General features: G+C 34.1%; 1 protein-coding gene across 10 annotated transcripts in view; it reads right to left on the bottom strand.

The window, feature by feature from the left end:
• Positions 1 to 15,034, bottom strand: part of CHL1 (cell adhesion molecule L1 like) — a 207,272-nt gene that overhangs the window by 77,554 nt on the left and 114,684 nt on the right. For all 10 annotated transcript variants that reach the window (XM_036071621.2, XM_078075952.1, XM_036071623.2 and 7 more), the window contains 2 exons: positions 8,631 to 8,811; positions 2,465 to 2,570 (listed from right to left, as the gene is read on the bottom strand). In XM_036071621.2, the coding sequence (XP_035927514.1) occupies positions 2,465 to 2,570; positions 8,631 to 8,721 (197 nt within the window). In that variant the 5' untranslated portion in view covers positions 8,722 to 8,811. The remainder of the gene's footprint in view (positions 1 to 2,464; positions 2,571 to 8,630; positions 8,812 to 15,034) is intronic.

Below are 15,034 nucleotides of genomic sequence, written 5' to 3' on the forward strand. Positions count from 1 at the left end.
GGCATCACGTGTGTGTGTGAAGCGCTCACTCAAAATTTAAAAAAACAAACAAGTACTATTGAATGTGGTCACATTTCCTATCTAGATTTTTAGACATATTAGTAACATATTTGAGACCACAAAAAATATAAAATTTTGCAAACTAAGTTTTTCCAATTATTACAATGCTACTAAAGCCAGTTTCTATGACAACTTTATCTTCTGTCATATGATTACTATTTAAGTTACTTAATGATTTGCATTTTTCCCCTCTTACAAACAAATTGTGGTAAACAACCTTAACATAATTTATTTTTTGGCACTTATCCAAATATTTCATTAGACCAATCTCTTCAAAGTAAGAATGATAGACCAATAACAAGAAAATTTTTATAGAAACTGTTGATAAATGTTGCAGAATTGTATTCCAGAAAAAAATATACATAGTTAAATTCCCACCCCAGTGTGTAGTTTCTGTGGATGAGGCTATAAAAAGCTTTTTAAAAAAATCTTATCAATCTCATAATGAATTCCCAATTTGATTTTATTCAGTATTTCATATATGAATTATCCATGCAAATTGTGGAATGTTTCAGGACACCATTTTCTTACACTAAACTAACTTTATTCTTTCACCAGGAATAACAAACCTTCATGGGACACATATTTTTGTTAGGAGCAGGCCTGCCTTCTCCCCCAACCCCAGTTCTTTTACATCTTCTCTCTCTGTTTTATGTTTTATTGGCTTTACTTACAAAGAACACAAAGAATCTATTCTTTTAAATTCCACTATGTTGAATGGGATCACTTCACCTATACAGAATTAAACATTTCCACTTGGAAATGTGTTACGTCTTTTCATTCATTCAAATCTTCTTTCCTGATCCTAGGTAGAATTTTATAGACACTGCCCCCAATTTAAATCCCACATAGTTCTTGTTACGTAGTATTTGATATTGTTTTTGTTGATGTTATTACCACTAACGGTTAAGACTGCTGGATTTTTTTCCTTTTGCTATTGTGATGGGATATTTTTTCCTTCTTGTTTCCCAATTATTTTCTAACTGCCTTGTATGGACATCAATTAAGCTTTTTAAAATTTATTTTTAATTTTTAAATCATTTTATAATTGACCACTTCAGTGTAACCCTTTGTATTTATAAAAGCTTGTTTTTGTCCAGCAAATAGATAGAATAACAAATTATATAATAATAACAATAATAATATTAATCATATTGTCTCATATGTATAGATTTTATTTTTTTGCATAATTATATTAGACATGGCTCTAGGAAAATAAGTAATAATGATACCAAACATTCTATTTTTATTTCTGAATTTATTGTAAATGCTAGTAGTATTTCATAATTAAATTCATACTGGTTATAGACATAATAGATAAATTTGATCATTAATCATCTCTGGTGATTGTAGGGTTTTATCTTTTGATACAATAATTCAGTTCATTACTATTAATATATATCATAATACTGATTGATCCATATTGATCCAGCCACAATGACTGACTAAATTCTTCTTCATATAATTCTATCCATATTTACATATACTAATTGAATATATTCCATTTGGTAAAATATAGATAATAATGATAATTTAACATGTCAATGATTAAGAATGATTTTTAAAACATCAACTTTTCAGGCAATAATAATGTTAGTCACAATACAATTTCAAATAATTAATTTTCCTTAAATATGTATCTTTAGTAGATATAAATGAATTAAGCAAATCAGTACAAGTATGTAGCTTTGTTGCCCATCTTCAAATCACCTACATTAAAATCTAGAATTCTCTCTACAATTTTTCCTTCCTCATTCCCAACACACACACACATTTCTTTCTCCCTTCCAAAGTATAGGAGGTATTTTGAAAAAACTTCATCACTGATTATGGTCACCTACAGTAACAATTATTTAATTAAGAAAACACTAGATAACAATATACCATGCAGATAGCATTCAGGATGACTAAATATTTCTATGATAACTTAAAAAATATCAAGTAACAACCTACTCGCTGAATAAGATATGTGTCACTTTAAAAAAAAGATATGTGTTACATTTAAAGACATGCAATAATAATTATATATAGAATGTCATTTATCAATATATTAACTTTCAGCTTAACAAATGCTACCTTTAGAATAAAGGATCTTCTGGGCTTTGACTACCTTGTTCACTTGTAAGGAATTACTGAATATTTCCATGGTGCCAAAACCTATGCTAAGTATTTAACATAAGGCAATTTATTTATGGTAAAAATAATTTCAACTTCCAGGAGAACATATGTAAAATAACCAAACTTTATTTTCATAAAAATAGCTATTATTCTTTTGGCAACTCTTATCTTTAATCATATATAGATTTATAGTCCAACAACCTTATAATGGTCAGAGTACAAAGAAATTAAAAAAAAAAAAGATTATATACATATAAACAATTACTTCATTTGCAAGAATACTCACGTTGGTTCTGGATTTCCTTTAGCTTCACATTCAATTTGAAAATATTCATCAAAGGGAAAGGCAACTTGCACTTTTGACTGTTTTATGATTGTTGGAACCTGTTGAACTAAATATCAAAATATGTATTTAAAGAACGTGGTCCTCAAATACTAGGTCAGGTGAATTTAGCTATAACAGAAACACTTGAAACATGCTTTCTATATTGATAAGTAAGAGAACTATAAAAAAAAGTGAAAATTACAGAACAAATCTGACTTCCTCTTTGAAAAATATATTTTATTAATTGTTTTAGGTTTGCCCTTAGGTCATTTTTTTTTTTTTTTAATTCCAGTGTAGTCAACACAGTATGATATTAGTTTCAGGTGTACAATACAGTGATTCAACAATTGTATGCATTACTCAGTGTTCATCGTGATAAGTATACTCTTAATCCCCTTCATCTATCTTACCCATCCCCTCACCCACTGCCCATCTGGTAACCATCCGTTTGTTCTCTATGGTTAAGAGTCTGTTTTTTGGTCTGTTTCTTTTTTCCTTGTTTGTTTGTTTTCCTTCTTAAATTCCACATATGAGTGAAATCATATGGCATTTGTTTTTCTCTGACTGACTTCTTTCACTTAGCCTATATCCTCTAGATTCATCCATGTCACTGCAAATGGCAAGGTTTCATTCTTTTTTTGGCTGAATAATATTCCGTTGTATATATATACCTCTTCTTCATTCACCTATCAATGGACACTTGGGGGGCTTCCATAATCTGGCTACTTAAATAATGCTGCAATAAACACAGGGGTGCATATATCTTTGCAAATTAGTGTTTTTGTATTCTTTGGGTAAATACCCAATAGTGGAGTTGCTGGATGATATGGTAATTCTATTTTTAACTTTTTTGAGGTATCTCCATACTGTTTTCCACAGCAGCTGCACAAGGTTGCATTCCCACCAACAGTGTATGAGCGTTCTTTTTTCTCCACATCAAACACTTGTTGTTTCTTGTATTTTGGAGTTTAGCCATTCTGACAGGTATGAGGTGATATCTCATTGTGGTTTTAATTTGCTGATGATTAATGATGTTGAGCATCTTTTCATGTGTCTGTTGGCCATCTGTAAGTCTTTGGAGAAATGTCTGTTCATGTCTTCTGCCCATTTTTAATTGGAGTATGAAAAATGTACTTAATTTTAAAGAATATACTTCACTGATAACATTTCATTTCATGTTACCAAAGGTGTTCATTTTATTTAAACCTAGAATAGAGGAACCACTTAGAGCAGAATAAAAATTGCCATATCATTACAACTTTAAAATCTCTATTTTTAAATTATTGACATTTAGTCTGTTGATGTGTGTATATAAATTTTTATTTAGTTCAGTCATTTTTAACAGTTTTTTTAAATTTATAGTTTTCTAAGACATTATAATTAATTTACCAATTTTACATTATTTACTCCCATTGTTTTGTGAACACTTCTTGGATAATTTTCTTCTTATTGGACATTTGATTTTTTTCATTTTTGTCTTTCCAGGTAACATGTACTTCCATAGCCATATAAATTTTTCAAGCATGTAAGTTTTTCCTTTATTGAATTAGTGACTTATGATAAATTTCCAGGTATAGACACAAATAGTATTTACTCTGGATAAATGATGATATCATTTCACAAGAGGATATTTACTATAAACAACATATGAATATAGCAGTTTCCAACATCCTTGCCACAAATGAACACCGACATTTAAAAATGATAAAAAATATTTTGCTAATTATTACAAAGGAAATTATAATATCCTCATTCTATTTTTTTTCTATTTTTATTTCTACTTATTGCTTTTATTAATAAACGTTTTTCCCTAAACTTGTTTATTATTTGTCATTCCCCATTTATAAATTATCCTTTCACTATTGTTGGGGGCTTGGGGTTAGTTTTCTTCCCCTTAGAATTTAACACTAACAATCAGCAATAAAAATAAATAATGGTATTTTTAAATGTATTCTACATATTCAAATATCTCCTCATCTTGTGATAAACTTTTTTAGTGTCTCTCAAGTTAAATAACGTTCAAGACAAACTTAAAAAGTAGGTGGATGACTTTGTCTCTCACCAAGTGAAGCAGCTGGATGGCATTAGAGAATTGTGTTTATAAAATAAGTGTACTAATTCTGAAGATACAAACATGGGTTAGGTTTTGAAATGGGACACAGATAATAGGTAAAGATCTACTGTCAGTGAGCACTCAACAGTTTTCAAATTGATACATTACCACTTTATTATCATTCTTACAACCTCTAGTAAGGAAAGGGACAGCACTGAATTCATAAGGAAGTGTAAGCGATTCAGCAGCAGGAACCTGATTTCAGCAAATATGTTTTGAGAAAAGCAATTCGCAGAAAGGCACTGATCTGATTTAGGTAAGTAATATTCTGCAGTGGAGTTACAAATAGGGCCCTAAATCCAGTTACAAACCCAGGCCCTGAACCACTCTATTTTCTCATTTGTAAGGTTAGGAATTCAGGATAAATAAATTGTTCTTAGACTTTTTGGTCTCGGGATCTCTTTACATTCTTAAAAATTATAGGAAGTCCCAAGGGGCTTTTGTTCATTTGGTTTATATCTAACAATATTTTACCATATTAGAAATTAAAGCTGAGAAATCTTTTAAAAATTTATTTATTAATCCATCTTAAATAATCTTGTATGTTAAAATAAATACCTATTTTATCAAGAAAATGAAATACAAAGAGAACAGTGGCATTGTTTTCACATTATCACAAATCCCTTTAATATCTTCATAGAAAGCAGCTGGATTCTCACATCTACTTCTACATTCAATCTGTCACAAAAGTTGTTCTGCTTAAATATATGAAGAAAATCCAGCTCTACATAGATACGTACTTGAAAAAGGGTGAGGTATTTTATCATCCTCTCTGATGATTGTGAACATTCTTCTTAAATAGTACACCAAAACTCAACAAGTGGAGTTTCTTAAACATTTTACTACAATATGGAATCTGAAATCATATCAATGAACTTTTCATATTCTATTATAATAACATGTTTTACCCATGAGTTTTTTTTTTTTTAAGATTTTATTTTTTTAAGTAATCTTTATGCCCAATGTGGGGTTCAAACTCACAACCCTGAGATCAAGAGTTGCTTGCTCCACCAACTGAGCCAGCTAGGTGCCCCATCCATGGCTTCTTTTTAACCATGTAGAATTTTGTAACATTATGCAATAACCATTCAGAAAAAAAAAAAATACTGTTTCATGGACCCTGAGAGATCCATGGGTCACATTTTAAGCATTGATGGCCAGCCTAGAATAAAAACTCAAAGCTATTTCCAATTCTAAAATTTTTTTTTGATTTAATGAATCTGTCAATTGAGTTTTACTAGTTTAGGTACATGAGCCCAAGTTCAGTCTTTATCCATTGGCTATTCATAAACATTTTAACAACATGCAAAAAACATTCATACCTTCATGGACATTTACCTTGTTTCTGATTGCTACTGCTTCTAAGTAGAACAAGTCTTGAGCTTATTGTAAATTCACATTATTTAAATTTTATTACAGTTATAAAAGGTGAGGGATGATGCACAATAGCAACAGTCCCTAAGATATCAGCTAATAACTTGTGAACAACTTGTTTATTAGAACATTATTCTTCCTTAAATTTGCTAAGGTTGTAAAGTCTCAGCAATAACTAATTACTCAGGGAATGAAACTAATAACCTTTGAGTGTTTATAAGAATATATATTCTACATTATAAATCCTTTCCTCCATAATTAGGCCAAATACAGAGACACCAGGCTCGTTGACATTCAAATTGGATACCTGCCTTAGTTGCATTTGCTAGTGAGTGCTCTAGAGTACTGAAATAAATGGATAATATTCAGTTATTCTGAAAACATGTCATTAATATTTTATAACAATTGTTGTCTAAGGACATTTACAGAATGAAAATGCGTAAGTAATTGAGATAACCAGAATAAAAAATGTGTGCTATGGATTAATATAAACTTTCAAATTCTTTACCACTGATGAACTAAATGAGAAAAGAGGAAAAGAAAATGTATATTCCAAGAGAATATGGTCAGGAATCTGAACAGGAATCCCATTGCCTCTTTGTTTCTACTGGGGAAAAGATGTAAGATTATTAACCTCTTTCCCACAAGGATCACCAAGAACTTTGCTCTTAATCTGGTGCTGCACACTCAAACCAAAAGAATGTACTAAAGATGAATAATTTCCAGTTCTTGACCTGAATATCTACAATTAGGCTGATATATTTTGTGTGTAGGCTAAGAGATTTCAGCTTGATTTAAAGAGAACTTTAAATCTGTACCTCTACAGGACGGGTAGTTGGAATTCCTTAAGAAGAAAGAATATTCAAAGAGAGACTCCACCATCTGTCAAGGACAATGGAGAAGGAACTCTCACTTAGGGGTGAATTAAAAGGGCAGGGCTGCCCAAAGTGTATGATGTGAAACTCCTATGTGAAGTAACTTAAGGTAGCCATCAGAAAAATGGTTCAAAAACACATTATATAGGGGTGCGTGGGTGGCTCAGTCATTAAGCGTCTGCCTTCGGCTCAGGTCATGATCCCAGGGTGCTGGGATCGAGCCCTGCATCGGGCTCCCTGCTCGGCGGGAAGCCTGCTTCTCCCTCTCCCACTCCCCCTGCTTGTGTTCCCTCTCTAGCTGTGTCTCCCTCTGTCAAATAAATAAATAAAATCTTCAAAAAAAAAAAAAAAAGAAACACATTATATAGTCAGAGACTAACTTCCTTTTCTATTCACATTCAGATTAAGTACTTCAGAAGAAAAGTTTCAGTTCAGAGTTAGCAAGTCTCTTAATGTTTATTCAACTTGCTGAGCTCAAGTCTAATTGTCTAGAGCTTAGATTTTGTGCAAAGGTAATTTCCAAGGCTAAGATTCAAATAAACAAGCACTGCCTCTTGCATTATAAATCTCCAAATTACATATGGAAAAGACAGGAAGAGGGGCAACTGGGTGGCTCAGTTGTTAAGCATCTGCCTTTGGCTCAGGTCATGATCCCGGGGTCCTGGGATGGAGCCCAGCTGGGCTCCCTGCTCAGCAGGGAGCCTGCTTCTCCCTCTACCTCCCTGCTCCTCCCCCTGCTTGTGCTCTCTGTCAAATAAATAAATAAAATTTCTAAAAAAAAAAAAAAAAGAGGAGGGATAATACAGGAAGCATATGGATAAAAATATCTAAATAACCTCTCAAGGGTCTTTTATATCCCCTGTCCTTATAACACAAGGCAAATTCCCCAGATCTCTGTTACATAGCTGATACAGTATTACATAAAGTGTTTGTAAATGTATTATTTTTTGTGTGTTATTTCTTATGTATGTCAAGATATATATTTCCATAAAACCAATGACTAACCTGTGGATATGAATTCACAGCACAGAATGCTCTAGATTTTCAGAGTCGATATCATCTTATATTTTTAGTTGTATAATAATGGCTTTTTAATATTTTCTTAATTCATTGTTTTCATTCTTAAATATACAATCATTTTGAAAAAAAAGGTACAAAATGGGGCGCCTGGGTGGCTCAGTTGGTTGGGCGACTGCCTTCGGCTTAGGTCATGGTCCCGGAGTCCTGGGATCGAGTCCCGCATCGGGCTCCCGGCTCGGCGGGGAGCCTGCTTCTCCCTCTGACCCTCTCCCCTCTCATGCTGTTTCTCTCTCTCTCTCTCTCAAATAAATAAATAAATAAATAATCTTAAAAAAAAAAAGGTACAAAATGTATTCCTTTCCTTTTTATCATAATTGGTTGAATACCATTAATTTCTGAATCACAACACTCCCTCAAATAAACTAATGAAGTATATAAAAGTAACAACCATTGGTAATATTGAAGAATATCTTATATGGCAAAACACCTGATCTATAGGTCATATTTCTTGTTATGTGCCAAGTTTTATAAGAAGGCAAAAAGCCTGAGCTGCAAAATAATTAGAGCAAGCAGCCAAATCCAAGACATCCAATTTTTTAAAAAGGGAATGATGCATTCTGATGACAGACTGCTGGAAAATAAACAGAAATATGGTAGAATTTCCTCAACCTACAAGTATTCTACTTAAAAATGAAAATGCAAATACGAAATTCCATGAAGTAGGTATTGAATGCTGTCATTTTACCTGAAAGTGGTATTTCCATGGCTGTAGAGAATTTTAACAGGAAACAAATTAGAGATACAATTAATCCTCTTCCACCTAACAGCATCTCCATTGCTCTTCAGGATGGAGGCAACTCAGGAAGAATGAAAATCGTAATGCGTCCTTTTACTTTTGGTTTAAAGCTGAAAAGAATGTAGTTCACCTGGGAATTCAAAAAAACAAACAAAATGACATATATTTTAAGTTCATATACTCTGAAATGACAACATAATTTTTTAAAAGATATTATTTATTTGAGAGAGAGAGAGCATGAGCAGAGGTGGTGGAGGGGAGTGGGGGGAGAGTAGCAGAAGCAGACTACCCACTAAGCAGGGAGGAGGACCAGGGCTCCATCCCAGGACCCTGAGATCATGACCTGAGCTGAAGGCAGACACTTAACCTACCGAGACACCCAGGAACCCCTGACAACAAAATTTAAATAAATGTTTCCATTGCAATAATTTTCCACTTGATGAAACACTTTACTAGTAACTCTACATAAATATAATTAATCTTTCTATATGTTTTATCAAAGACAGTTGATATATACTATAGTGCAAATGATGACCCATTCCAATGAATTATATTTTTTGGCCAGATGAGTTTTTACTTCAAGGCACTCTAGTACACTCTATCAGGTGTGGGTGTCAGTGCTATAAGAATAACTTCATTTAACCCATTTTGTTCAAAATGTGGCTCTTTTTCAAATAATTCTTTGTATCAGGCATCTAACCCCACTTGAGTCATTTATGAAGCATCACAAATCTAACCACTGATTTTCCTGGCAAAATAACTTTTCATGTTCAAAGTTATGACACTAATAGAAAGTGAACAGCAAGATAGAGGAGTGGAAGAATGAAGGACAAATGGATAAGGATCAGCCACACTAATATTTATAAATTTCGGTTTTGTTCAAGCAGAAAATAATTATCTTTAGTTACTTTACACTTAAGCAGAATATTCATTCACTCCATATTGTACAGAAATAAAAATTGAAATGTCAATTTTCCAGGCACCGGAGTGGCTCAGTCAGTTAAGCATCTTCCTTCAGCTCAGGTCATGATCCCAGGGACCTGGGATCAAGCCCCACATCGGGCCCCTTGGTCAGCGGGAGCCTGCTTCTCCCTCTCCCTCTGCCTGCCTGCCACTCCCCCTGCTTGTGCTCTCTCACTCACTATTTCTCTCTCTGTGTCAAATAAATAAATAAAATCTTAAAAATAAATAATAAAATAAAATGTCAATTTTCCTTAAGAGAACTGAGATTTTCCTTATGAGAACTCATACCATTTCAATTTTATAATGAAACACTGTGATAATAGACATCTAAACATCGTTTATAACGTGTGTTTAAAAATAAATTTGCTCAAAATGTGATAGTTTTTTAGGTACCCAATTTTTTTTTCCCATAAAAATCAGTTACTCTATTCACTTAAAACTGGTACAAAAAAATTAATGAATATAGTGTCAGACAAGTCATCAAAATTTATACATTCTTTAAATTCAATTAATTAACATATAATGTATTACTGGTTTCAGAGGTAGAGGTCAGTGATTCATCAGTCTTATATAACACCCAGTGCTCATTACATCACATGCCTTCCTTAATGTCCATCACCTAGTTACCCCATCCATCTACCCCACTCCCTCTAGCAACCCTCAGTTTGTTTTCTATGGTTAAGAGTGTCTTATGGTTTGTCTCCCTCTCTGATTTCATCCTTTTTTCCTCTCTTCTCCTATAATCTTGTTTTGTTTCTTAAATTCCACATATCAGTGAGATCATATGATTATTGTCTTTCTCTGATTGACTTACTGTGCTTAGCATAATACCCTCTAGTTCCATCCACATTGTTGCAAATGGCAAGATTTCGGGGTTTTTTGATGGCTGAGTAGTATTCCATTGTGCATATATACCACATCTTCATTACCCATTCAGCTGTTGATGGACATCTGGACTCTTTCCACAGTTTGGCTATTGTGGACATTGCTGCCATAAACATTGGGGTACAGGTGCCCCTTCAGATCACTACATTTGTATCTCTGCGGTAAATACCCAGTAGTGCAATTGCTGGGTCATAGGGTAGCTCTATTTTCAACTTTTTTACGAAACTCTATACTGTTTTCCAGAGCGGCTGCACCAGCTTGCATTCCCACCAACAGGGTAAGAGGGTTCCCTTTCTCCGCATCCCCGCCAACATCTGTAGTTTCCTAACTTGTTAATTTTAGCCATTCTAACTGGTGTGAGGTGATATCTCATTGTGTTTTTGATTTGTATTTCCCTGATGTCAAGTGATGTGGAGCATTTCTTCATGTGTCTGTTGGATATTTATATGTCTTCTTTGGAGAAATATCTGTCCATGTCTTCTGCCCATTTCTTGATTGGATTATTTGCTCTTTGGGTGTTGAGTTTGATAAGTTCTTTATAGATTTTGGATACTAGCCCTTTAACTGATAAGACATTTACAAATATCTTCTCCCATTCTGTCAGTTGTCTTTTGGTTTTGTCAACTGTTTCTTTTGCTGTGCAAAACACAAAAGCATTTTATCTTGATTAAGTCCCAATGGTTCATTTTTTGCCTTTGTTTCCCTTGCCTTTGGAGATGTGCCTAGCTAGATTTTGCTGTGGCCAAGGCCACAGAGGTTGCTGTCTGTGTTCTCTAGGATTTTGATGGATTCCTGTCTCACATTTAGGTCTTTCATCAATTTTGAGTCTGTTTTTGTGTATGGTGTAAGGAAATGGTCCAGTTTCATTCTTTCATTCTTTTGCATGTGGCTGTCCAATTTTCCCAACACCATTTGTTGAAGAGACTTTTTTCCATTGGATATTCTTTCCTGCTTTGTTGAAGATTAGTTGACCATAGAGTTGAGGGTCCATTTCTGGGCTGGGATTGATCTATGTATCTGTTTTTGTGCCAGTACCATACTGTCTTGATGATTATAGCTTTATAATAGAGCTTGAAGTCCAGAATTGTGATGCCACCAGCTTTGCCTTTCTTCTTCAACATTCCTCTGGCTATTTGGGGTCTTTTCTGGTTCCATACAAATTTTAGGATTATTTGTTCCAGCACTGTGAAAAAAAATTGATGGTATTTTGATATGGATTGCATTGAATGTGTAGATTGCTCTAGGTAGCATAGACAGTTTAACAATATTTATTCTTCCAATCCATGAGCATGGAATGTTTTTCCATTTCTCTGTGTCTTCCTCAATTTCTTTCATGAGTGTTCTATAGTTTTCTGTGTACAGATTCTTTGCCTCTTTGGTGAATTTTATTCCTAGGTATCTTATGGTTTTGGGTGCCATCATAAATGGGATTGACTCCTTAATTTCTCTTTCTTCCCTCCCATTGTTAGTGTATAGAAATGCAACTGATTTCTGTGCATTGATTTTATATCTTGCTACTTTGCTGAATTCCTATATAGGTTCTAGCAATTTTGGGGTGGAGTCGTTTGGGTTTTCCACATAGAGTATCATGTCATCTGCAAAGAGTGAGAGTTTAACTTCTTCTTTGCCATTTTGGATGCCTTCTATTTCTTTTTGTTGTCTGATTGCTGAGGCTAGGACTTCTAGTACTATGTTGAACAGCAGTGGTGATAGTGGACAACCCTGTCATGTTCCTGACCTTAGGGGGAAAGCTCTCAGCTTTTCCCCATTGAGAATGATGTTCGCTGTGGGCTTTTCATAGATGGCTTTTATGATATTGAGATATGTTCCCTCTATCCCTACACTGGGAAGAGTTTTAATCAAGAAAGGATGCTGTACTTTGTCAAATACTTTTTCTGCATCTATTGAGAGGATCCTAGGGTTCTTATCTTTTATTTATGTAGTTTATCACATTGATTGATTTGCAGATGTTGATCCACCCTTGCAGCTCAGGGATAAATCCAACTTGGTCATGGTGGATAATCCTTTTAATGTACTGTTGGATACTACTGGCTAGTATTTTGGTGAGAATTTTTGCATCCATGTTCATCAGGGATACTGGTCTGTAAATCACCTTTTTGGTGGGGTGTTGGTTTTGGGATCAAGGTAATGCTGGCTTCATAGAAAGAGTTTGGAAGTTTTCCTTCCATTTCTATTTTGTGAAACAGCTTCAGAAGAATAGGTATTAATTCTTCTTTAAATGTTTGGTAGAATTCCCCTGGGAAGCCATCCAGCCCTGGACTCTGGTTTGTTGAAGATTTGTGTTACTGCTTCAATTTCCTTGCTATTTATGGGTCTGTTCAGGTTTTCTATTTCTTCCTGATTCAGTTTTGGTAGTTTATACATCTCTAGGAATGCATGTATTTCTTCCAGATTGTCTAATTTGTTGGCATATATTTGCCTCGTTCATTCAGGATTTTATTTATTTGGGTCCTTTCTCTTTTCTTTTTGATAAGTCTGGCCAGGGGTTTATCAATCTTGTTAATTCTTTCAAAGAACCAGCTCCTAGTTCCGTTGATCTGTTCTACTGTCTTTTGGTTTCTATTTCATTCATTTCTGCTTTAATCTTTATTATTTCTCTTCTGCTGGGTTTAGGCTTTTTTGGTTATTCTTTCTCCAGCTCCTCTAGGTGTAAGGTTAGGTTGTGTATTTGAGGCCTTTTTTGTTTCTTGAGAAAGGTTTTATTGGTCTATACTTCCCTCTTAGGACCATCTTTGTTGCATCCCAAAGTTTTGAATAGTTGTGTTTTCATTTTCACTTGTTTTCATGATTTTTTTAAATTTTTCTTTAATTTCCTGGTTGACCCATTCATTCTTTAGTAGGATGCTCTTTAGCCTCCATGTTTTTGAGTTCTTTCCAACTTTCATCTTGTGATTGAGTTCCAGTTTCAAAGCATTGTTCAATGCTTTGTTCAATATTCAAAAATATTCAGGGAATGATCCCAATCTTTTGGTGCTGGTTGAGTCCTGATTTATGACCCAGTATGTGATCTATTCTGGAGAATGTTCCATGTGCACTTGAGAAGAATGTGTGTTCTGTTGCTTTAGGATGGAATGCTCTGAATATATCTATAAAGTCCATCTGGTCCAGTGTGCCATTCAAAGCCCTTGTTTCTTGTTGATCTTCTGCTTAGATGATCTGTCCATTGCAGTGAGTGGGGTGTTAAAGTCCCCTACTATTATTGTATTATTATCAATGTGTTTCTTTAATTCTGTTATTAATTGGCTTATATAATTGGTTGCTCCCATGTTAGGGGCATAAATATTTACAATTCTTAGATCTTTTGTTGGATAGACAAGATTATGATATAGTGTCCATCCCTCATCCCTTTAATTATGATATAGTGTCTATCCCTCATCTCTTTAATTATGATATAGTGTCTGTCTCTCATCTCTTATTACAGTCTTTGGTTTAAAATCTATTTTTTCTGATATAAGGATTGGCACCCCAGCTTTTTTTTTTTTTAAAGATTTTATTTATTTATTTGACAGAGAGAGAGAGAGACAGTGAGAGAGGGAACACAAGCAGGGGGAGAGGGAGAAGCAGGCTTCCCGCTGAGCAGGGAGCCTGATGCGGGGCTCAATCCTAGGACGCTGGGATCATGACCTGAGCCGAAGGCAGATGCTTAACCGCTTAACCAACTGAGCCACCCAGGTGCCCCACCCCAGCTTTCTTTTGATGTCCATTAGCATGATAAATGGTTTTCCATCCCCTCACTTTAAATCTGGGGGTTTCTCTGGGTATAAAATGAGTCTCTTGCAGACAGCATATCAATGGGTCTTGCATTTTATCCAGTCTGATACCCTGTGTCTTTTGATTGGGGCATTTAGCCTGTTTACATTTAGAGTACCTATTGAAAGATATGAATTTAGTGTCATTGTATTACCTGTACTGTCACTGTTTCTGTATATTGTCTCTGTTCCTTTCTGCCCTATGTTACTTTTGGGCTGTCTCTTTGCTTAAAGGATCCCTTTTAATATTTCTTGTAGGGCTGGTTTGGTGATCAAAATTTTTTTAGTTTCTGTTTGTCCTGGAAGCTTTTTAATCTCTCCTTCTATTTTGAATAACATCCTAGCTGGATAAAGTATTCTTGACTGCATATTTTTCTCATTTAGCACCCTGAATGATCAGACAGGTGAGGAGAACAGAGCCATACACTAGATTCTGGGTGTATTTTGGTTTATTAGAAGAAACTGCACCCCAAAATTGTAAAGAAAGAAAAAGGATGTATTTACAAAAACAAAATTAAATACAATGAAAGGATAGAATGTAAAATTTAAAAATGAAAATTAAAAAAGATTTTAAAAAAGGAGTAGATAAAATAAGAAATTGGTTGAAAAAGGAAAGAGAAAAAAAATTAAAATTGAAAGACTAAAGAATTGTGGGGGAAACCCCATGAATTTTTTTTTTTTTTTTTAAGATTTTATTTATTTATCAGAGAGAGAGAGTACAAGCAGAGGGAGTGG

This window comes from Halichoerus grypus, chromosome 1 (genome assembly GCF_964656455.1).
Source record: "Halichoerus grypus chromosome 1, mHalGry1.hap1.1, whole genome shotgun sequence".
In the NCBI taxonomy this organism is placed as follows: Eukaryota; Metazoa; Chordata; class Mammalia; order Carnivora; family Phocidae; genus Halichoerus; species Halichoerus grypus.